We start from the raw sequence: 26,081 nt of genomic DNA on the forward strand, positions 1-26,081 counted from the left end.
TATTATCTAAAAGTATAATAATCGTGATATTAAAATATTCAACGTATTTGTATTGGAACTATAACATAGTTGTATCAAATTTATCAATACAACTTCTAATCGCGATTTTATTTCAATACGTTTAGACCATGTATTGATTTTCTAAGTTTATATCGTGTAACGTAGTACCTATATAGGACCATAGGCGTAAATCGGTTCAGTTGGGGTGAGGGGGTTACGCTCTGACTATTTATACATTAAAAAAATCCATGGGCAGGTACTAATGTTAAACCAGAATTATTATTATAGTATCTTAAAATTTAACACAAAGTTTTAATGGTATATTTTTAAGTACCTATATATAATGTAAATATATTATATTATTGCATTATTCCCTAAATATTTAAATAAAAATTTCCATCATGTTATACATTAATTTTTAATACATAATATGTTTAATTTAATATATATGATATAAAAGTATATATAAATACAATTGTTTGGTAGTTTAGCTGAAGGATAACATTCTATCTTTTCGTGAAAAAATATTGAGAACTTTTTCACTTCCTATCAAGAATGATATCCCTTTCTATATGCAATAATGATACATCGGTAATTCTAGACTGTTTCAATATTATTGAGATATTAATAGTTTGTGGGCCCTTAATAAATTTGGGAGATAAGCCCCCTTACCTCTCCTACAATTTGCGTCTATCGGTGGAGTACGATTGCGAGCGGTGCCGGAATAACAAAGAACATGCTTTTGACTATTCAAAAGCGTACGATTTGCGCGTAAAATTGGATGCGACGTTGCCAACTTATTATTAAAATTTAAAATAATTATTATTATAAAAACATTTGTTATTTGTCATATATTATATGTTGTTATTGTATTTTTTTCTAACAACATTATAAACGTGCGTTATACGACAACTAATCAGTCAAAAATAGCAAAAAAAAGTTACAAATAGCACAAATAGTTACAAAAAATAACAGATACTTTATATTCACACTCAGTCTACCTCATAAATAAAAAAGTATTCGATAAAAATATCGTTATACTCGTGATAAAATAATTTAAATTATAAAGCCCTTATATATCTATTTTCAACTATGGCTAAATACTTAAGTAAGTTTTCTGATGTTTTATTTTTTTAGATGAGGCCGAGGGGATGGACAAACTCGAGTTAGGTCCCAAATTTTAAAAACAGCACGAGTTGGGTCCCGGTATACTTTATGGAGTACATTAGTTGGGTCCCGGTATATTTTTTGGAGTATATGAGTTGGGTCCCGGTATATTTTATACAAAGGTGGGCAAGTTAATGAAAATAATTAACTAAAATTAATTAAAATTAATGTTAAGATATAAAATAAAATTAACTTATCTCAGTAAACAATTTTATTAATTTTTTTTTCAAGTCATAATATTCATAAGTCATAAATTGAACGAGTATTTTGGTTTGTATAAACATTTACTAAGTTAAACTTTACTGTTGTAAGCATAAAACTTATTATTATAGTACATACTACATTATTACTATTTACTAGAAAGTTATAGGCCACATCTATACAATAATGATAATAATTATTTAAACGCCGTATTAAAATAATATACAATTTATTCAGTGCCGGCGGAAGGCGTGTGCGACCAGCACTGATAATATTACCGCGGACCCAACTCGTGTTTTTTTTAAGGGATCAAATATCTCGGGACCCAACTCGCATTTTCCCGAGGGGGTTTACTATAAAGATAAAAGATCCAATATAAAAGTATGATCTAAAATATAATTACCTACTTCTTAGTGATGGAAAGTTTGTCTGGTATCGGCAATAATAAGTAATAAACTAATAAAGAACGTACGGATCGCCACAATCGGAACCTAGCCGGATATTTACCGTGCACCTATAATCTGTATATTTGGCAACGTTGCTTAGAAGCAAAAATAATTTAGCACACGCAATCGTACATCTAAAAAGGTACCGTTGATAAGGACCGCGTGCAATCGTATAGCAGCCGCGTCTATGTATGAGGCATATAATAGTGGCAATAATGCTCCTGTTTTTCATATTATTAAATACATACCTTGACAGTATATATTGTTTGACATACCTACCTAATCTAATAGAGTAACGTTTTCGTTTCAATTGAACGAATTATTTTATAATATTTTATGAATAATATTATATAAACACACACACACAATTTATATATATAATATAGTGCGGCATTGTAGTCAATATCGCGGTGTACAATCATTTGGTCATTTGATGTATTATATATATTATATTATATTTATGGAAAACGAGAATGCGGTATAAAGACGGTATAAGTCGCGCGCGCAATGACCCGAAGACGACGACGAACTAAAAACTGACGAACTTGGGGTGGACTTTGACCATTATAGGAATTAACCGTGAAACCGTGCGAACTCGTCCAGTCTTTACCCGGTGTACCCCTTTTTTTCACCCACACCATCACCCTCGGCCACTCTCTTTCTCTCTCAGAATCGCAGTCTCCATACCTCTCTCATCTTTGCATCGTCGGAGATCGTCATATATTTCGCGGTAGATATACCCTGCCACCGAGTATATTATGAACTTACTATACGTATTATTACATTATTATATACCAAATGCGAACAATTGTCGGGTTTTACATCCGAACAATTCGGTCGCACGTGTGTGCGCGCGGAAAATGATACGTCACCCCTTTACCCACGGATAAATATTAAATATATATATATCTGAGCATGTGTGTGTGTGTGTGTGCGCCGTCTCTCTTCGGTCTAATCCTTAAAAGGGGCAATGTTGTGTGCCAGCAAATGTTGCGGATACCAATGGATGACTTATGACTTTGAAACAGGCGATCTTCCTTTACAGTGGCGGTGGCAGCGATCGCACGCGCCAAGGGCTGTGCTGCGGGTGGGCAGGGGGTAGGGACCACGCGTTTAAGGCACATGCACACACACACACACACACACACACTGCACACACTATTATGAGGAGGCGATATGTATATATAATATGCAGTCGCCTACTGTGCGAAATGTTTTAATATACGCGAAAAGATAAATAATATATATTTCATAAACTTAAAAAAAACATCGTAGATTCAAAAGTTTTCGACGTTGTGCCGTGATGGGCTCTGAATTAATCGATTACAAAGTAAGAATCTTAAATTGAAAATTACTAGGTTAAATGGCGTTTAAAATTTCTGAGCATCTTTTAAGCACAATTATATTTAATTAACATATTACATATAGGTTATTAGCAGTGGCGTAACTTCAAAATTTGGGCCCGGGAGCGAGATTTTCAACGGGCCCCCCATCGTCCAGGTATATATATTAAGAAGATCCGGGGGAGTGTAATCACCTTACTAAAATAACTAAAAAAAAATTTTTTAAATAAAAGATATTAATTTAATACTTCATATTATATACATACAAAAAAAATTAGTAAACAGTTATAGCAGTTGTAACAAATAACAATTAACTCAAAACTTAAAACATTCTTCTGGACTTCTTATTTGCCAAAGTAGAAATAATATCTGATGTATTAATTTCTTTCGCAATTTTCTTTTCTATTAATATTATTGCCAAACTTGACAGACGAATTTGAGACATCGTACTTCGAAGATAGTTTTTAATTATTTTGAGTTTAGAAAAACTTCTTTCTGCGGTGGCCACCGTCACTGGTATTGTCAAAAAAAGAAAACAAGCTGTACATAAATCTGGAAAACTTGCCGCTATTAAATAATTGTCTACAATTATAAATTTTGCCAAGTCATGTACAGAATTTAATTTTGAAATTTGATTTTCAAACGAACGTTTAAATTGAATAATTTGGTTGACCAAATCTATTGTTAAATCATGTTCATAATTGTTTACCAAAGAGGTAGTTAAATGTTTAAGTTCATTTTCATTCATTGAACATATATTAATTGGTAATATTGAAGAAAAACGTTTTATTACTTGGTTCATACCATTAAAACGGTGTTCGAGTTATTTGATAATTATGTCCAGAGTTTATTCTGTCTACGTTGATATAATAATGTTCATACCCATATCGCCCACCGCAGCGAAAAAGGTCGTATCTAACAATTTTGAATTAATAAAAAAAAATGATTTGTTCAATAGTATATTATAATAGAAAAATATAGTTAGTTTTAAATTTTTATTAATAATTAATAGAAACATTTTTTTTATTTATTTGGGCCCCTATACGAACGGGCCCGGGTGCGACCGTACCCTCTGATCCCTCTTAGTTACGCCACTGGTTATTAGACGTTAAGTGTCTAAAAGTCACAGCAGAACTTACAACTTTTAGACACACGCAAGCGCATATAATAAGCCTATAATTTAAGATATTGTAGGAATATATTTTTATTGGATTGAAACTGTTCGATCATGGTTTTAGAATAAATCCTTAGTAATTAAAATTTGTCCAACCTTATAAGTTTATAAATTGTACGATAACTATAAATAGATTACACAAAAATCTGTCATGAAAATAACCACTGTAGTGGGGTTGTGGCTCATAATCTAAATGTTTTTATTTGATTATTTCGATCAATATAGGTCGATTGGCTCCATTTTTATCGGGTGGTAATTGATATGATTGTTAGATCTGGCAAGTAAATTGCATATACCCACATGAGTGGTAAAGTAGGTACCTAATAATAATAAATAAATCCTATCTGGCGCTAGGTATGGGTGTGGCGATTTATTGTAAGGTTCTCGAAGTTAACGAGTCCAATAATCCGGTGTGTACTAGTTGCGGTCATAATCAAAAATTACGTACTAGTTGCGGTCACCCCTCAAAAAGGTTACATACTAGTTGCGGTCACCCATCAAAAAGGTTACATACAGTTGCGGTCACTCAAATAATAATAACTAAGTATACTAAATAATATAAAATAATATAGTTAATATAGTTTATATAATAATTAAATATGAAACTAATATTTCGTTTATTTATTTAATTTAGAAAAATGTATCAATCAACATTTTCCTTCCCATTTATATCGAAAATGTAACATACTTAGGACTGTCTACACACTATTATTTATTGTGTATAGGTATGGTTAAAAATGTTGATACTTATGTTTAAATTATTCGAATATTCGAAACTATGATCGGAGTATACAATTTAATCTATTTTATTTATAAACGCTGTGTACATTATATCGAAAAATATGTTTATCGTATAATATAAATTTCGCCTGGAATTGGAGTTAATAAAGCTATGACCGCAATTAAGATATTACCTAAATTGGCGTGACCGCAACTGTTATATCTGTTTATCTCAAAATCGTCATGACCGCAACTAGTATGCAGCCCAATAATCATGTCAGCGACTACCGGTGTGCAGGTCGTGGTACCATCTGAGATAATTTTATTTTTATAGACTATACCTAGCACATTTAAATATATGTAGTGAATATAATTTTTTGAAAAAGCCCGAACTAGAATTTAACTAAAACACAATTACATATTTTAAACGGTTTTTAATATTCTTATGAAATTAATATATATTATTATCAACAACAATAAGTATTTCAGAATATACTACCGTACCTCACTATAGCATTATATGGTATACCAAATGCTAACAAGCTACTGTTATATTTGCACGCGATTTTGATGTAATTTATAACCTATAAAAGAAGTTGATTTCTACAGACTTCAAGGGTGTTTCTTAGGCACGAAATTAACATTATGTTCTCGACGAGACGTCTCTTTAATCCCGACAAGTATGCAGTATGCATTATGTACAATTTTTATTATTAGTTATGGAAATACGACTTGGTCGCATAGATTTGAATTCGTTCAGCATAATATATAATATCGTAATATTAATTCAAATAGACGTTTTCTTCCTCCCTTCGTAATAGCACAATACACTGTGCAAGTCATTAGACTGCTAAATTATTATAATTTATACCACGTAAAGAATAAGACTGAAAAAAATGTAAATATTTTGTATAAGATATATTTTGACCATTTCTGTTATTATTTTGTCGCAGACGTATTTCAACGTTAACAATTTTAGTATCGCGGACGAACATACATCTATCGAAAAACGTATGGCTTAAAATTTAAATGCATTTTTCAACCGTGAAATATGAATCGTTATTTAATAAAACGTTATATGTTTAGTATTCATTTTGAGAAAATTAAAATAATTTATCTTAAGCCCATGTAGGTAGAACGTTTTATTGTGACATTATGCTATAGCTATTTACTATTCATAAATTATGAATATTTTATTTTATATTTTTCATAGTTTTTAAATTTATTTTTTTTAAGATTCTAACTCATTTAATTAGAATCGATCTTAAACATAGTTGACCGTTCGCTAAACGTTTATTAAATTAATCTGTAATAGGCGTGTGTATCCGGTCCGAATCGGAATTCGACGATGCATCATAATCAATATTTTATAGAAAAAAAACTACATCACCCTGCAACTCGTCCACACCACTGTTTGATATCGCAGGCATTTGTTGGTTGTAGCTATTATTATTATACAATCATTTCGATAGTAATAGATGACTGGCGTTTTTACTCATTAGAATAAATTGTTCTAATATTTTACGTAATATCCAATAGCAACGTCATCGTCATCGTCAATCACAAAAATGTTGTTGTCGACAACGATCTCCAATATCGATACGTACATTATTTTTGTGAAAAAAAAACCGATACTGAACACTTAAGGGAAATCTAATCGGGAAATTTAGTATAGCAATTTGTATCGCGATTTAAATCGTTCGCAAGTACCTAATACACTGCAGCTGGCGCAACACGCGTTGAGTTCTCGGTTGGTTTTCGTGATTTTATTTCTTCTCGTCAAAACTACCGGATTTACGAGTGGGCGTTATATTTTTACGAGCGCCATGTGCACTCGTTGATGTATACTAGTTATGATAATAATAATAAACCGCACGTGCATAATATGTATTAATATATCAATCGATATTAATAGAGTCCGAGGGCGATTGAAATGCGTATACGGCGAGAACGAAGCGTCGTCGGGAAATGACCGTCATCGCTATCTACTGATATAGGTATAATAATAGTGGCGGTTAGTAATAATTATTGTAAGTTTTGTTTGATTTTACGATCACACTGATGACGTAAGGTAGTATTAACATCGACGATCCGGTCTGGTCGGGGGAGCGCGATCGATAAAGACATCATAATATTATAATAACATGGTATTTTAAATTATTATGCTAACCTCTACTCGGTTCGTCCATAAAGTATGATATTATAATAATATATTATTAAATGTTGAGACCTATAAACAACCGTCGTTATTATTACCGACAATCACTTTGAATATTTTCGTATCGCAATTTGAATGGAAATTATATTACAGATTTACATTCTGTCGTCTGCAGTAGATAAGGTCAGACATAAATAGGTACAATGCACATTTTTCTATACTCATTGCTGATTAATTAAATATTGTATACACAGCGAAACGTATGCCGATAACTCAGATGACGGACAAAATGCGTTTTTTTTGGATTGTCGAGCACTCGCACGCGCGCGCGCGTGTGTGTGTTTGCGTAATTTACGTCATTATCATAACAGTAGATGTGCTTATAAAATATTGCAAATATGGTGATAGATAACCAATTCTTGTCGTATGAGATTATGGTGACTATGATAAGTCAGTAGGATGTTTGATGTTTTTTTTTACATTTCGTCGGAATATTGTGTAGTTTAATGGGAATAGGGCGTATAGAAGGTACGCGTTGTTCGTTTTATTTTGCAAGTGTATAATATATAGCTAATATTATTATTATTAATGTATGCATTATATCATAATAGTGGGTGCACGTATGAATATATTTGGATACGGACGTATAACCCTCTCCTATACGATTGCTGTACCTATATACTATTATTATTATTATTATTATTTTTGTGGTTCCCTACCTTTGGAAAGCCTCCAAAGTTCTTTGGACGAAAAAACTCCGGTCGCTAAAATGTTATCGTTGCATACCACACCGTTATAGGGGTTGTGCGAATAGCCTGCAACAAACCAGAAAAAAAAAATGAAAACAACCGTTGAACAAAATAAAACGTGGTGTGTGAAATGAAAAACAAAATGTAGATATATATTATGAGTGAAAAATACCCCCGAATGACGACTACCTCTGTCTATTTTTATTTCGATTTCGTATATATATGTCATCCGACACCTACTCTCGGTCCCACGTCATCACAAACGCAGCCGATACGTGTGGGTGTAACACGCGCGTGTGTGTTTGTTTGCTACGACAAAAATTCCGCCAGAAAACGGCGGCGGCGACGGTTGAAAGGCCTAGACACCCGTTGAATTTTAAAGAATTAACTCTAGCCCACTCGTATACAATACGGTTCGCTGTGTACACACTGTGTATATAAGACACGGCCGCCGCCGCCGGGAGATCAGATTAAATCCTATTTACCAACGGTCGTCGCACACACACGCCATCTCATATATTATAAATACGATGTCGAGAAAACGGACGTAAAAAATTAATTACATTATATTATTATGCGGATTCCTAAAGGGAGCGAACCGTATATAATGATGTATATGTGTGTAGGTATATTATTACTGTGTGTGTTAGTCTGCCGGGTACACGCGATTGCGGCGTGACGCCGCCGCTTCGGTTTTAAGCGGTCGTTGGAATAAGAACGTTTCTCCACTGCGTGTATTATTATTATTATTATTATTATTATTATGTGTACATGTACGGTGCAGATATTATCGACACAAACTATATAAACGCGGTATCTGCATTTTTTTTTTTTTTAATATATCTAACTGTATAGTGTATTGAAACTTAATAAATTACCTAAACCAATATATATAGATGCACATAATATTATTATTATGTATATAGGTAGATATCATGTTAAAAAACTTTTTTTTTTACAATAGCCCAAGAATATCTGCCTATATAATATTAGCATATATATATTACATTGTAGGTATGTATATGATACATATATATAATAATTGAGAAGATGTATTATATGCCTATGATATATGTGATGGTATAAAAATGTCTTAAGTGAGTGGATAAACAAATATTTTAGCAATAGCCGTCGTGTCGTTTATGAAAAAAAAATTAATAGTTAATTATATAATAGTGTATAACTGTATATAAGTACTTACTAAAATACATAGTTTATAATATTATGAAGATTTATATTCAAATTATATAACCACTTTAATTGTTATGATTTTTTTTTTTAATGTTATCTTTTTAAGCGCCCGAAATGTATCAAATATAGCATGGGAAAGTTATAGTCGAATCAAATGCGTATAGGTAATATATAAATATATAAATAATCAGTTATATATAACTGATTATTTTTCATGAAATCACTTCGGTATAAACAAATCAACTTAATGCAGTTACCATTATTACAGAATGCCTTTATTTTGACATTTATCAGGAAATTGTAAATAATTGTCTGGGTCATTTTGAACTGTAACGATTTCAAAAATTTAGTGGCCGAAACCTTTTATTATATTGAAAAAGCTATTTATTGTATACTTCCAAGGATTAACTATAGAAAATTCGTTATATTAAAAAATTGTAGGTATTGATTGCCGATTGGTCAATTACAAAAGTGTTATTTCCAATCCGAAGATTAGATTTTTAGGAGCAGTTTGATGGAACTCAATCCAATATAACATAATATGTTATACAATAAATCACCAGAATTGATTTTTACTAGATACTTAATAATTTTAGTGTAGCTGAACATTATCGGTTTTACGGATACATACCTACTTACATGTTAACTAACTTAAGTACCCATATGGCATATACATTACTAAATCTTTAAACACACGTGCATATAATACTATTATAAAATTATTGAGGGGAAGAAAAATAAAAACGTCCTTTTGAGATTAGGCAAGGGTGCTAACACGTTCGTATAAAGGGGTAGTGCAAAATGTGTAGATAGTAGATATAACGTACGCCGCAACACAATAATATAACATACTATAAACAATAACAGGGTCAATGGTTACAATAATAATAATAAAACGAAATTATTATACACCTCCACCATCATCATTATATATTATGTATATCTGCTAACGGTCCTGTTGATGGGTGCAGATTTATATGTTTACGTATCATAGCAGGGCATCGGTACTATAAACACGTATATGCACGTCGTTGGATGTACGAGAGAATGCGTTTTCTCCCTTTTTTTTTGCATTTTCTTTGTTATGGTGCCCATCTCGGTTTAACGCCGATGAACAACAAATCATTATTGCACAACATATTAGAACATACAGAAACTCTATGGGCCGGTGTCTGGCGATTACGCCGTTTTCCGTCCGCCATCGTTCGACTTCGACGTGCTCCGAAAACAAATCACACATCACCGACGCACAACGTCCATATAATAGTATAATATATTATATTATAATTTTACTCAACTGCAGAGTCTTTGCTAATATTATTTAAAACACTATTAGTTGTTAATTTCATTTTTATATTTGTTATTCACTCATTTTAATTTGTTGTTTATTATATATCACTTTTTGTTTTGGGCCCAGGCCTGCATTTCATCAAAAATAAAATAAAATAAAAATAATGATTAAAGGTTATGACGATCGCAGACAAGGGGTGAGTATTCGAGGTCGCTTGGGTGAAGCATGTCCGATTGATTTGGCCTCGGATATATTAAGAAATGGCAATATAAATAGTATAAAAATTCTCTTTCAGTTTTTCGGACCAACAATATTTTTGTTTGATTTCAAAGTAAATGGATCTACTCATGCAATTCGTCTAAATATTATCTTATAAGAACTAGGAACGTTCAATCTTTCAGTTATTCGTCTTCTGTATTTGAATGAACAGACGAACAGTCTGATTTTAATGAAGTATTATCATATATTAGCAAGCGCTGCTGCTTTTAACCATATCTTAATTTAAAATAAACTGAGTTCAGTTTGAAATTCTAAAATTTTTCTTTAAATAATCAAAACACTTCTATGGTGAGTTAAGTTAATTCAATAACATACATTGATATCCTGTTACACTATTTGCACTATTGCATACTATTTTTATGTTCTTCGCTTGAAAAAATAACAATTTTGACATTCTGAGAAAATGATTAAGTATTTATATCATTATGATTTTGGGATTAAAAAAATGTTAGTAATATATATAGTCCAATTACCTACCCATTGCATGGTTATCGAAATATATCTACAAACTTAAATATTATAGTCGAAATAATATATATATATATATTATATAAAATGTATATGTATCAATATCATTATAACAGACTATTTTCGGTAAATTAAATAATGTAATTTATTGGTGGATTATAATGGTATTCACGTAAACGCGTGCCTACGATGCATATAACATAACCAGAGTGGTGACAGAGGTTAACGCGAAAAGAATAAAAAAAAAAGTAAGCACCTACACACACGAAATCAAAGTTTAGTATTTTGACGATATCGGAGGGGCTGCCGCAAGGGCAAATGGTCCATAACGACCCGTCAGAGACGATTTGCGCCCGGGAATTTGCATTTCGCGCGCGCTAAACGATCGCCACCGACTTTCACGCCTCTTGTACGCACACGCGTGCACTTGTGAGTGCGTACAATATATATTATTATTGCAGCGCGTATATACATTAACGCGTGTCTCCCGTTGATTTATATGAAAATCAACTCCTCTTATATCCTTTTGCTCCTTTTTATTTGGATGAGGTGGAGGAGGATACCGCGTTTTTTTTTTATAATAAAATAATAATATATTATAATGTGCCAGTGTAATCTCTTATTTTCATTGTGCGCGCGTGCTCATTGCACAAGTAATAATATATTATTATTATACACGTTTATCACCTACACCAGTGCTTCTCAACCTGGGGGCCGTAGCTATATGACTATAGAAAAATTGAAAAATTTATTTGAAACCGACCGTGTGATTAATAATTGTCGATAAAGTCTAATGTTAGGTTACTGTTGTTGAATAATAATATACAATTGTTGGGGGGCCTTGACCGTTTTACGTTACATTTGGGGGGGCCCTATAACAAAAAAGGTTGAGAAGCACTGACCTACACTAGCGAGCCGTGAAATATATTACAATAGTATTGATGTTATTTCTTGATGAGGGACATCTTATACGCACCGCAGTCGTTTATGTCAAAATTCTAAAATCGATTAATTAAGTGTTACGTATATATAATATGCGTATATTAAGGACCATGCGTTTTTTTAAATTACATTTTAGCTGTAATTATAGGTTAGTTTAATAATAATCAAATTATTTTTTTTAATTATAAAAAACAACAAAATTCAACTGAATTAGTTATTACAATAGCAGTAAAAATTAAGCCTATTTTACTGATTACGGTGGCTGTATGAATGCAGTAAAAATATAAATGCTGTAGCTGGTGTGTAGTCGTGTGTACGACCGGTTGAAGATCTAAAAGTTTTTGTCATCCATTTAATTAAAATTCGGACAGTTAATTTATTTAATTAAATTAATACGACTATAACTTTTAAGATGATGTGTACTATTATTTCATCTATAGTGGTTTATTTTAATGACGAGAAAATTAAATTTAAAAAAAAATTGTATATATTTAACAGACTAACATTTCAATTCAATAATAACACGTATACGATAATATATTATTTGCTTTTTAAAACTACGAAGCTACCAAAACGTATATCTGGCCATAATAATTTACGACTTTACGAGTACATCATGGAATCGAAAAAAAAAAATAATAATAAATCACCACAATACGCTACAGTAGGTATATCGTGTAATTGATTCGATACAATAAGTGATCGATATTTCATTGATAAATTTAGGTTTCGGTATACAACTGAACCGTAAACATTCGGAAAGAGTTAGGTATATTTTATAATCTACTGACTATTATAACCATCATCGGAATAGTAATTATATATAAGTGCAGTCCATGAAATAGAATGAAAATGTAAGTCCTACTAGAACCCAATGTGAAGATCATATATCAAAAATGTTTCTTCATAAATTATGCCAATCAAAGCGAAATGTATCATGAAAGAGGTAAAAAGCCACATTTTATGTTTTTAACTGAATATTTGTTTTCGGATTTCTTATAAATCTGCTGATTATAAAGAAAAAACTGAGCTAATTTATATAAATATTTCAAAATTTTAAGTTCTAATTCCCATCAACCATTATGGTGGTTAAAATACATAAGTTTTCGAATTTAACCATAAAGAAGCGATTAGAAATTGAGTATTTGATTCTGGGGCTCAAAAGGGTATACGTACGAGGACTAGAACTGTTAGATACCATGCAGTACACTGTACACATAAAGGTATATATATTATACACACGATAAGGTACCGCAACGATGACATAATACTTAACCATGCGGTACATATATATATATATATATATATATATAGGTTAGGTTATACACGATAACGTGCTGCGACGATAACACTTAACCGCGCACGCGTTATATATATATATATATATATATATATATATATATATATAAATATAAGCGAGTAACGTACATTAAGTTAATCTCTAATCGTCGTTGCAGTGATCCCCATAACAAATTTAGGGGCTCCAAACTTTCTAGACGTACCGCGACTGCGCATAACATTTTATACGTTATTGCTGTACCTATATGTATATAATGTGCGTATATAAGTCGGGCATAATTCTCGGTAAATAAATCTCGGTCCACGTATAATTTTCATCCCCATATACTTGTTACTAGTTCTTTTTTTTTACTCTTCTTTTACACTTTTTTTTTTCTTTTCTTCGGTGTTCTGTAATCGGCACGCAATATATTAATATAAAAGGGAAACGTAGCGTATAGCCTAAGCGTTAGGCCCTAAGGTAACCTATAACCACTTCCATATGTATATAATGTTTTTAACGCCAATAAAGTATTAAATTACGTTTTTAATTCTTGTTTATAATAACTTACACTATTAGTCATATTTCAGTGACATTAAATTAATTACAAGCATTATAAACAGAACATTTTAGAATTTATTTTTTTTAGTTGACTACGTGAATAAAAAGTTATTACCTATACATTAATGCTGGGACTAAAATTGTGTGTACGAAATGCCATGCGTGTTATAATAAATTAAAAAATGTGTAATGGCCTGTAGTAACTAGTAATTTTTTTAATTTTTTTATTTAAGTAATAATGTTAAAGGTCGATAACATTTTATTGTGATATAGTATGTACTCTGTAGATAAAGAAAAATAGAAATTGACCCCCAATATGTTTATGTGTATGGATTAAATAAACTGTTTATTTGGAGGGAGCAGGGCCCCTCCCACCACGTTAACTAAAAGTTTTCTTTAAATAAAATGTGTAATACGAAAAGAATATGTTTTATCCTCTGCATTAATGTGAATATATTTTTTTTTTTTTTTTTTAAGGGGAACCCGTGGCAACATAGACCATTGGGTGTGTGGTGGTACGGTAGGGCTTATTTTGTATATTTGTCTCAGTAGGTTTTTAAGTGGGTAGGGTTGTAACACGTGTTTGTGTATGTGTGGCAAGGATATGCTGCTAAAAATCCCAGGTGGTCACCCATCCGGGAGCTAACAACTGCGGCCGGTACGTACGCTCAGTGCGTTTCCGCAGATTGAGCGTACGACCGCGCCTCAACAAGGCACAATGTGAATATTGATACATGGCTATTATGCTAACATGCATTATATCAATAATAAACTGTTTTTGTGGGTTTGAAGTTGAAAAAACATAAATAATTTATGCATAAACACTACGGTTTTAAGTCTTAAGTATAACTGGATTCAAGATCAGTATTTTAAACGGTAGGTAATGTTACGATAATAAAAGAAAAAGTGTTAATTGAAATGTGTTTATGTGCTACTCTGCAGGTTTTTGTAAACAATCCGTTTTACTTTACACTCGAATTACACACTCATATACAATGTCCTCTAAAAAAATGAAATTATTTTTAATCAATAATGGTAAATTAATATGGAAAAAGGCTATTGTTATGTAATTTTCGTTTAAAACTAGTTGTTAAGCCCAATAAACTTTATAGAGACTAAGTTCCAGAAACAAGATACATTCAAATCGTCTGTAATAATTTAATAAACGCGGCGGCGTGTCTTTGCAACCCTCGATCAATCTCCGAACACATAATCTTCAACAATGTTATTAAATCTGTGACGCACAGGAAAGTGTGGGCACCGTCGCACCGAATGATCACATGTTATTACGCATTTACTAATACTAATACACATGCGTTGATGCGTATATACATGCGTTAAATATATAACGCCTTCCATAAATCAAACATTATTCTTTTCAACATTAACTTTTTATTCGATCGGTTTAATGCGCGTTATTATTCCTATATGTCGATTCGCGAGTTGTGAGCTTATGACAAAACAGATGTCAATTATAAAACAAAAACAAAGCTTATAATATAATATGATACGCGTGATATGCGCTTATATGCATGATGTGTTGGTTTATAAAAAATAATAATAATAATACCAATGTACGGGGAAGATGTAATCTAGGTTATAAAACATCGCACGAATTTTTGGAACAAGATCAAGGAAATATCCGGTCAGCACACTCGAGTGTATTTAATAAACATATAACACGCATTATATTAAATTGGAGTTTGTAAAATCGTATATGAACCGTCAAATTCGTTTGAATGAATTACTACTTGACGGCCTCGTGAGTGAGTATAATGTCTATTACCTATACAAAAATAAAATAAAAATATTAATAACTGAATAAGAAAATTGCATATTTTATCGCGCGCGTCTTTTAATTAATATAATTACGGGTCCGTTTACTATTTTCCAAATAACCATTTTGTCTAACGAATTTTAAACGCGAGCGGAACGAAAGACCGCTATTCAAAATCTTATATATATATATATATATATATATAACTGAAACAGTGGGATATGTTTATGGAAATGGAAGATATAGCAGGTAATGGTTTTTTTTTTAATGAATTCCATTTAGCTTGTAATAAAATATAAATGAAATTTTACTGAGGTCATAGGATTTAGTTTAATTTAATTTTTAAAATTATCACAGATAGGTTGGTTATATTAGGGTAAAATATGTTAGTAAAATATAATCAATTTACGAAAACAATAGTCGTATATGAGTTGTACAACAACCGACGTCGTTCTACAAAAATTATGAACATGTGTTCTGCTGTAGACATATTCGTCGCGATGGTCTTACGCAATCAAAGATCATCACGTACTTCATGATTAAATGTCAACACATCCGGTGGCGCCGAACGATTTGTCGAGCTAAGTTATGAAAAACGTCAATAATTCAGAAAACGTCATTAAGAATAATGTAGGTGTCGATAGATAATAAAGATGAAACCGCTAAGTGCTGACTTAATATCAAATGTGATCGAGAAGCACACGCCTTTTTTATACACGTATATAGGTATCATATAGGAATAAAATACAAATATATATTACAATCGTAGGACGTTATATCCACATAAAATTGTGTTTTCTCAGTCTTACTGACGTATGGAGACAATTAAACTTCCTAAGGGAGCAGTCTAAATCTGTTATTTTTAATACCTATATTTAAGTGGACTGAATTAAAAGTATATGAATATTATCCAAGGAAACCATATTTTTCATATTTTAATTTTGAATCAAGTTATGAGCATTTTAATTTTAATATCATAAATTTTTTTCGAGGTATCGTAGATAATGTTCTTATACCTATACATTAGACAATAAGTGAATTCATTTTAATACTAAAATTAACAGGACAATACGAATTCTTCTCAACGTAAAAATGTTCATGTTATACATGTTCAGAGATGGAGACGACACGTCATCTTATGAGGGTGAAACGTCTTCTTAATATACACAGTAATAATAATGGAAATGTGGACAAGTAAAATTAGCATGCAATGCGTTTTAAGGAGACCATTCATAAACTCAGAATATAAGTTTGACTAAAATCTTATAACTAATTAAACCAATTTCTTTTGCGACGGTAGATGTTTTAAGGGGAAGTAAAAAGTAGGACATATGCTATCAACGACGAAAACGTTGTAGTGAGTTGATCATTTTGAGTGGTATTTTTTAAAACGACTTTTTTGAGCTGTAATTGAAAAGTTTGCACTTTAAGATCGCAGTGGAGAGCTACAATGTCTGTCGTGCGTTTTAACCTACACTTGAAATCTGTTTTTCATCGACTAATGGACGACGACGACGATACTTCCAACGTAGTGATTTTCCTCTGAATATTATATATGTACAATGTAATAATATGGTATTATTTTGTATACAGGGCGACGTCGTGCACGCTTGTGTGTGTGTGTGTTCCCTCCACCGTTTTCACGTACGTTTATTCTATCCCATTTGGTCCGACACCTTTTTCTTCGTTTTTTTTTCTCTCTTTCCGTTTAAACGCCGCAAGAGAGATAATAAAATTGCGCTCGTGCAGCAGAGTTGTTTGCGCGTGCGGATCGATATAGAGAGCATCGAATGAATTATAGGGTTTTTCTTATACGCATATTATAAGCGTGTCGCCGTCGTCGACCGGTCGTCGTATCCTATGTATACACATATACATATATCCGAGCACACATAACATATTATATAAATATAGGTATATACGTTGAGCTCGGGCTACAGTGAAAGAAATGAATTTATATGCGTTAGCGTGTAAAAAAAAAAATATATAAAGGGCGCGATGTCAAACAATGTGCGAGAATCGCTTCTTTCTTTCTCTATATATATATATATACTCACACATCGCGTATATGCAGTTATTGTGTGCGCAGATAATATATATACACACGACCGCGGGACCCAGGATATACTATATAATGTATATTTAAATGTTCGTTCGTTCGGAAACGGAACTCATATGGAAAATTTAGCCATATCTTCCGCGATGACTAGCACGTACACAATAATTTAAAGATTAAAATCGCGGGCAAGTCGTGGCGGTTTTCGCACGAGACGATCCGGGGAAAATATAATACATACATATATGTCTATGCATTATTGTGATACGAGCATAATATCATAAATATATTTTAATAACTCGAAATCTCGAAATCGTCACGTTCGTGGGACATTTATATATAAGTCGGCGCGACACGATAATTATTCGTTCGGCTAGCAACAAAAACAATAATAATAACCGTACAACTACAACACACACGGCACACGTGGTGTATATGGCCGTTTTTTTTATTCACTCTCCCGCTGCAGCTGCAGCAGCTCCCCGACGGCGCCGCCGCTGTGATTCATGATATCGACTTTTTCTCTCTTTCTCCGCAGAGATTGTTTATGCCACCGCCAAGTTAGCACCGGAGGAGACCGTCGTCGTAATAAAAAACATTAAATGAAACCCCGACGAAATAAGGAACAGGAAAAAAAAAACGAAAACAAAAAACCCGTTAAACAAACGGCCTACGCGGCGCAGCTAATAAGGGAGAGCGCATGTATATCAGTATATCACACACGCCGTGCGCATATTTTCTTTTTTTAGTGTCGGCGGTATTATTATATCGACGATATTACCGATAACGGGGACCCTCGCTCACATATATACCCATTATGAGTACGAGTTCACACAAATCACGTTTTAAACTCGAAAACTTTTCCTTAAATTAACAAACGTCGCGCTGCGTAAAGTACGCACACACAGCACGAGAAAAAAAAGAAAACGAGAAAAAAAAATGCAGTTACGTAATGAAAAGTCACAATAATATAATATTAACGCGGTATGCGTACTACACTGCATACATGGATCGTAAATTTGCCGACGTGCTTAAGTAATGAAAAAGATTCGGCGAGATGTAAATAAATGTGTCCTTTTTTTAAATCATAAACCGACCGATATATGCAAATGTGGTGTAAGCGTATTTTTCGTATAATATTGTATATTATCCTAAGCGTGTGAAACGGGGGCGGATTTGGGATTTTCCCGCGACAGTGTTGGTTTACTCCACATGCCCGGAGGTGGATCTTTACAATAGATCAAAATTCGGTCAGCATGCCAAATACTGTAATATGTCTTCATATTATTATTTATAGGGGTTTATCGTTTTAGATTTTAAATTTTGAACTTGCCACGTGCGTTAATATATTACTTTAGGTTTGGCTTTCATAAAAACTTTTTTTTTTTCCAATAGCTTCAAAACGTATAGCACTCACATCGACTATACATTTATTTAAAATCAGACGCGATCGATACTCGATGTTATTTATATTTTATACTGATTGTTTAAGAATTGCGAAAAAATGTGATATTTTTATTGTGGTGATTTATAAAATAATTTAGATTCAAGTTAAAGACGTGATGTAAACTTTTTGAAGAGCATGTAAATGACACTGATATGAGTATTTTGAAAATATGTTGTATTTAATTATAGGCAAATTACAATTTTAATATTGGTTTCAAAATCACGAAGTAATATTATACCTACGTTCAATAGCTTATAATCGCTTTTTGAAAATTTGAGTCAACATAAATTGTCAAAAATTCAAATAATATAATTTGTACCAACTTTAATGTAATCACTGTCTGTTTATGATATAAATGTATATTACGATATTTAATCGAAGTATCGAGCTAATATTTTCTGAATGCAATTGTTAGATGACAGTATCTCAGCTGTATTATAGCCGTTTGAAGTTACGATTTCTAAGCTTGATATGATACGTATCGTCGTCCAACAACAGTTTACATACACATGTTATTGGTACATTATAATAACATTGTTATTACGTAAAGACCGATGACAAAAGTGAATAAATCAAAGCAGTGCATGGTCTACAGTTCTACACGATATAATATGTATATAGATGTTTTATAGACGTACTAGAGAGGGCAAAACGACCAATTTAATATATGTATATGTTAGACAAAATATCGAATAGGGAAAAGACCGGAAATACCATCGGCAGATCCGGCGTTTACTATGCGCTTCCATCGGATGTTTTTTTTTTAGCCTTTTCACCGTCGTTTATATTCAACATAACATTATCGTATTATGGTGAGATACGACCTTTTTAAACTACACTGACGTCACTTTATTATATTATATAAAAAGGGATATTTTCAGATTATTACAAGCAACGCAATTTGAAAAGCTGTCGACAGTTTGCTAGTTAATACATAAATTATATATAATATCATTATTATTATTATTATTATTTCTTCATGTAATATCGAATAATTACTAACAATAAATTACGGTGACATACCTATGTAAGCAATAAATCTCATCTAAGTTTATAAATATTTTATATCATTGTATAATGTTATAGTACTCCTGCCCTCAAACGAATGATGAATATAATTTCAAATCGCTGCTATATAATACCTATATTAAGTAGTTTTTATAGTAAATTAATAAAATGTAAGTATAAGATTCGACGAGGCCGCTATAATAACACTGTGTTTCATACAGATTTCATTTTAATTTATTGAGATTTGTCAATTTGTACACTATGTGCAAAAAATAATGAAAATGAACGTTTATATATTTGAAATTATAGATTATCAATTCACCATGGTAGATTTGATGCAATAATGCATTAATGCATAAAATAATATAATAACATTGTATCAATCAAAATTCATAATATATCAACCATTTCACATTTGTCATCGTGGGTATATCGCTGCTTCATAAATTATAATTCAGACATTGTGGTTTATATTATTTACTGTCGATAATAATTAGTAAAAAAAATCCAAAATTAAACATATAACGAAAATAAATAAGTGAATTTTCCTTTTCAAGTATTCCAACACCATAAATAAATGAAATGTCGAAAGCATGCAAGCAAAATGAGGTTAAGTATCAACATTCGCATGTCCCTATAATAACTTATGCACGCATCATATACCACCACCTTCGTACGCAGCACTCAACTAACTGGAGTGTAAGCCGTAATAAGGGGACAGATCTTGTTTATCAATAATAATAATTTAAATTGGAACGGATGCAAGACCTATCGGGAACTATTTTTGAAGTTCACCATATTAGTCTTTACAAAAAATGTGACCTTATTTATTGGTTTACAATTCCATTTAAGTTGCAAATACACAAATATAAACGCACACCACACATATATATAGATAAGTGGATACAAAATTTCCAATTTTTATACAATTTTTAACATTTAATGTTTTTTTTTTATGTAACCGAAAAAATATGTAGAAGGTAAAAAACTTGTGGTAAATTTTTTATAATGAAATACATAATTATTTATTTGGATGAATTATGTTTTAAGGGGACGTCTCCTGCCCATCTGTCTTGTCTCCGTCTAACGCATCACATGACACATAGATCATCCTGAATGTAAAATTTACTATGATGTGCGTCGGTTAAACGGAAACAACTGACACGTGTCAACACGTGCGAAATAATAACTATTTAGGTGCTTATAATGATTAGTGATACATAATAATACGTAATAATACTGATGTAAACAGAAACAGTTAATTAAAAAATTAACTATAAAAGCAAAAGAAAAGCAACAAGAAATGGGAGGATAGCGACATCCTCCAACACTCATTTGAAGACGTCCCTGCATTAAAAACCATTAATTTTTTTTGCGAATTCACACGAAACTAATTGTAAAAATAGCTCCGCTCAGACTCTAAAATGGTACAATACACTATTGCAGCCTACTATAGTTAAATGAATCATCCAAACATGCTCGTGATAATAATTGAAACATATTCTACACGAGTTCTAGAATAAAGACAAATATTTCCACTTTTAGCCAGCACAGAAGCTGTTTCTAGCAATAACTAATGTTTTATTTTCATTCCGAACCGTTACCATTGAATATACGGAACAATAAGAATATGTACTATAGTCTATCAAAATACATCGAATATAATAAGTATATAGAACAGACAACAACCACAACAATATACGATGACCTACAAAAAGCGAACGACACCACACACTACGTGTTTATTAGCCGGAGTGGGTTAGACGTCAATGGAGTATATTATAATATTATATGTGGATGATAAATGACGGCGCGCCATCGAAGTTGGCTATAAATATCTATTTTTGAACTACATCATCTTGAAATTCGACTCAGTAAACCGAACCGAATGCAATGCTTGTCGTTTGATGTGCCGTAACGCCTGTACTGCTGTGCATAAAATGAGACTAATACAAGTGCAGTTTAATTTAATAATATACCATCCAAATTTACGACTACTTTGATGGAAGCTGTGTAAAAATTCTATTTTTGCATGTTGTGTAAATTGAGAAAAACGAATATATTTTTTCATCAATTTTGGATGATGACGCTGATGGACGAGTCGATGTATAAATAACTATCGATATTTTTTTCATTAAATTTCAATATAAATATTATCATGGATATTTCAACCGTTATAGGTATAACGATAAATGAATTAGCCGGTGCCAAAGATTTAATTCCATAAAATAAATCTTGTATTGATACAGAATATTATAGGATTTGGAAGAATTTTAATTAAAAGTTTAGGAATGATGTGGGAAAATGTTATATTAAGGATTAATTCCATTGACTGAAATAGCGTGATGATCAATGAAAAATGCGCCTTTATGGGGGGGGGGGGGAATAAGCCACACACCAAAACTGAGGTAAAATATACGACGAGCTGTGATTGAGCACTTCATATAACGAGCGTGTTAGATGGCCCAAACGCCACAAAGATTATTTGACTATCAAAGGACGACATGCATCCTATTATTGGCTTGAAACTATACATTGTACCTATCAAATATCGATATTATAATTTATAATCATATGCGTTGGACTTTTATATACTATAACAAATTGCTCATTCATCAAGATCGAAACCACAAGTGTGACCCCCAAGACGGAGACGGACGGACTAGGAGAGGAAAAAAAAATTCACCACGGTCCGTTGATTTTCGCTAGGGGAGACGACAGTATCTGCAGACGACTGCAGCGTGGATAAAACCAACAAAAACACGACAGGAAAAAAACTGACGACATCAACGACGACAACGAAAGTCCATAAAAGTAAGTTTCCAAATATATATATATATAAGCAAGTAACGCGCGCGATGTACACCCACACACACATATTACATACATCGCATTCCCGAAGGACGGCTCTGCCTGGCCGGCCGGCCGGAACCGACGACGACGCCGACCGGATGGGGCGTATAAAAAGGTCTTGTATCCGGTGCCAGTTTGACCATTTGACACCCCTCGACGGCGTCATCGTTCAGTGTTCTATATATGTATATACACACAGATATGCGGTAGGGGATAGGGTACCCCACACACACACACAAACACGCACACGCACGCGACAATGCCTCTACTTCCGCCGGCCGCCTCTCTAGTAGCCGTCGTCGTTGTCGTTGTCGTCGTCGGATGTTGGAAGTTCCGGTCTCGTCGGACCTCGTCGTGCGAGCGCGCGCATCTCCGCGTTGTTCTTCGGCGTTATTGTCGTCGTCGTCGTCGTCTACTGCTGCTGCCGGCCGCAGCGTTTGTGGCGAGGCGCGAGCGCGTTTATATAGTTGAATTATCGTGCGGAAAACAGTTGTTTTTCCTCCGCCTCCCGTCTCCTATACATATGTGGCTCTCCGTATTATAACTGCTTTTTTGTCCTTTATTTATTTATTTATTATTATTATTATTATTATTATTCCCGCACGCGTTCAACATAATAAATGTCCCCACCGGCCGTCTTTGCTCGCAACTCGTCGTCGTAAAAAAAAAAAGTGCTTTATTATACCGTTGAAGATGCGTGGCGTCTCCTACACCGTAATATATATATAAGACAATAAGACGAAATAGCCGACACAAAATGACCGTAAATATTTATGTGCGACAGTTCTACAATACAAAATGTTCCTTTTTATATAGGTGCGTTTCCGCGACGTACGCGATCATTGACCATATATATACCTTAACCTTATTATCTAAAGGCCATAATCGTATTAATTTGTGACCATGGCCCGCCTGGATGGCGGTGAATATATTTATTTTAGTTTAAATATAATAGTCATATCGATTTCTATAGCAGCACACTATCGTAATACATAAATATTTTAGTTTTTACGTAAGGTCGTGTACATTCAAAAAACAAAAATTTGATTTTTTTTTTAATCAGGGTTAAATACTAATAATTTAATTTTTAGACAAATCGTTAAATTACTTAGGTGAACGCAGATGAAAAAATGTTCTATCCGATACACGTGATAATTTCGAAAAAAATAATTAAGAAAATTATATATCAAAACTATTCTATTATACATAACTGCCAATTATGTTATAAATGTTATTAATCAGTATAAGTCATAGCAGAAGGCTCAAATCACTTGGAAGTTTGAATGGTATTACTGATAACTACATTCAGAGTCTCGTAAAACAGTATAACTGTCATCCAATAAAAAGGAATAAATCGCAATAGTAATATTATATTGTTTAAGTACAATGTCTAAAAGTCATTTTGATGGTCGACGACTACGCCATGTAGTTAAAACGTTGACGAAATTTAGAAAATTTTAGAAAAAATTCTTGTACGGATTTAATATAATAATATATTAGGCATAAATACATCACATCAGACTCGTGTTTAATGTTAATAATAAAAAATAAAATATTATATTATGTTATGTTCACTTCAATGATTAAACACGCTTTATCTCCATAGTATACGATTTATGTTATCGGCGTATAAATTCATTATTATTATAATTGTACCGTATAAATAATGTATCTATGTGTTTATTATATATAGCGTATACCTACACCTACTTCATGTCTTGGAAATGTGACATAAATCAAAATGCAATTCGTTTTCACAGACTCGATGCGATAAAAACTGATTTACCATAATATATTGTTACCAGTGGAATAATAATTAATAATGAGTATGACATCATAATATGGCACGCGGTTATAACCACGGTATAATCGTAGTGGTACGAAAATTCAAATATATTTTATAGTTTAGAAGTACGGTGTTTCATGATATGAAATTCCCGATTTATTTTAAATCGATTCACAATAAGGACCCAAAATTAATTATTCACCATAAAAAATTAATTTGTAATCTGTTCTCAATCAACTCTTATATTTAAGTGATTTTACCACTATCACTAAAATACACTTAATAGGCTATAAGTACTAAAGATGATGATGTTAAGATATTCAGTTAATACGCGAGTTGTTAGCGCGTGACGGTCAGAACTCCGAAGTCCGAAGCGTATATACAATAACAATTTGTCATCGGCGCCGATATAGAATTCTTCAAAAGTTTCAATTATGAATCTTCACATCACTTTCATCTGACGGAAATAACTTGATATTTTAGTACCAATTGTTGTTTTTATTTTAAATTCGCGCATATATTATAAGTATTTGGTCAATTTCGTTTCGACATTATTCTATCAATATTAGTCGTGTGTTATGTGCGAAAACAAATGCATACTACAGAATAAGATATATCGAATAGAAAATAATATCACTCGGTGAAAGTTCTCGAAGACGATTTAAAATAATAATAATAATTTCCCCCATCGATAACAGTGCTACAATATTAAAATATCACCGTCCCCGCGATACAAAATTTTAAACAATTTAAAACTCAGCTGGTCGTTGTATTGCCTATTTAGAGCGCCTTTCGTCCAAATTAAATATTTAAAGCTTAATTTCGCTACTCGGGGGATTTGTTTATATTAAGCAGTCCTTTAACCGATATATCATTATAACTTATACATTATAATAATATTTCTTAAAACAAATTACATGCAAATAGAATGAAAACTATACATACATATATATTGAAACATACACTTATGTATTATAAGAGAAATAAAATAAAAAATAGAAATATATAAACGAAAATATTTCTTTTATTTTAAAATAACTATTCGTATGGTTAAAATGAAAAATAAAGTGAAATTGTTAACATAGATTATAAAATCTATCAGCAGAAATATCCTTGTTAATTTTGAAATCAATTTTACTCATTTATCATTTATACACTGAATATTTATATATTTCTATTTAATAT

General features: G+C 32.2%; 1 protein-coding gene across 11 annotated transcripts in view; it reads right to left on the reverse strand.

The window, feature by feature from the left end:
• NfI (Nuclear factor I) overlaps window positions 1-26,081 on the reverse strand; it is a 165,867-nt gene that overhangs the window by 20,888 nt on the left and 118,898 nt on the right. For 9 of the 11 annotated variants that reach the window (XM_089217837.1, XM_089217813.1, XM_089217825.1 and 6 more), the window contains one exon: window positions 7,929-8,024. The exons of the other annotated variants lie outside the window; for them this stretch is intronic. In XM_089217837.1, the coding sequence (XP_089073963.1) occupies window positions 7,929-8,024 (96 nt within the window). The remainder of the gene's footprint in view (window positions 1-7,928; window positions 8,025-26,081) is intronic. 11 annotated transcript variants of the gene reach the window in all.

This window comes from Diuraphis noxia, unplaced genomic scaffold (assembly GCF_037042655.1).
Source record: "Diuraphis noxia isolate RWA-SAM2 unplaced genomic scaffold, SU_Dnox_SAM2 contig0001, whole genome shotgun sequence".
Taxonomy (NCBI): domain Eukaryota; kingdom Metazoa; phylum Arthropoda; class Insecta; order Hemiptera; family Aphididae; genus Diuraphis; species Diuraphis noxia.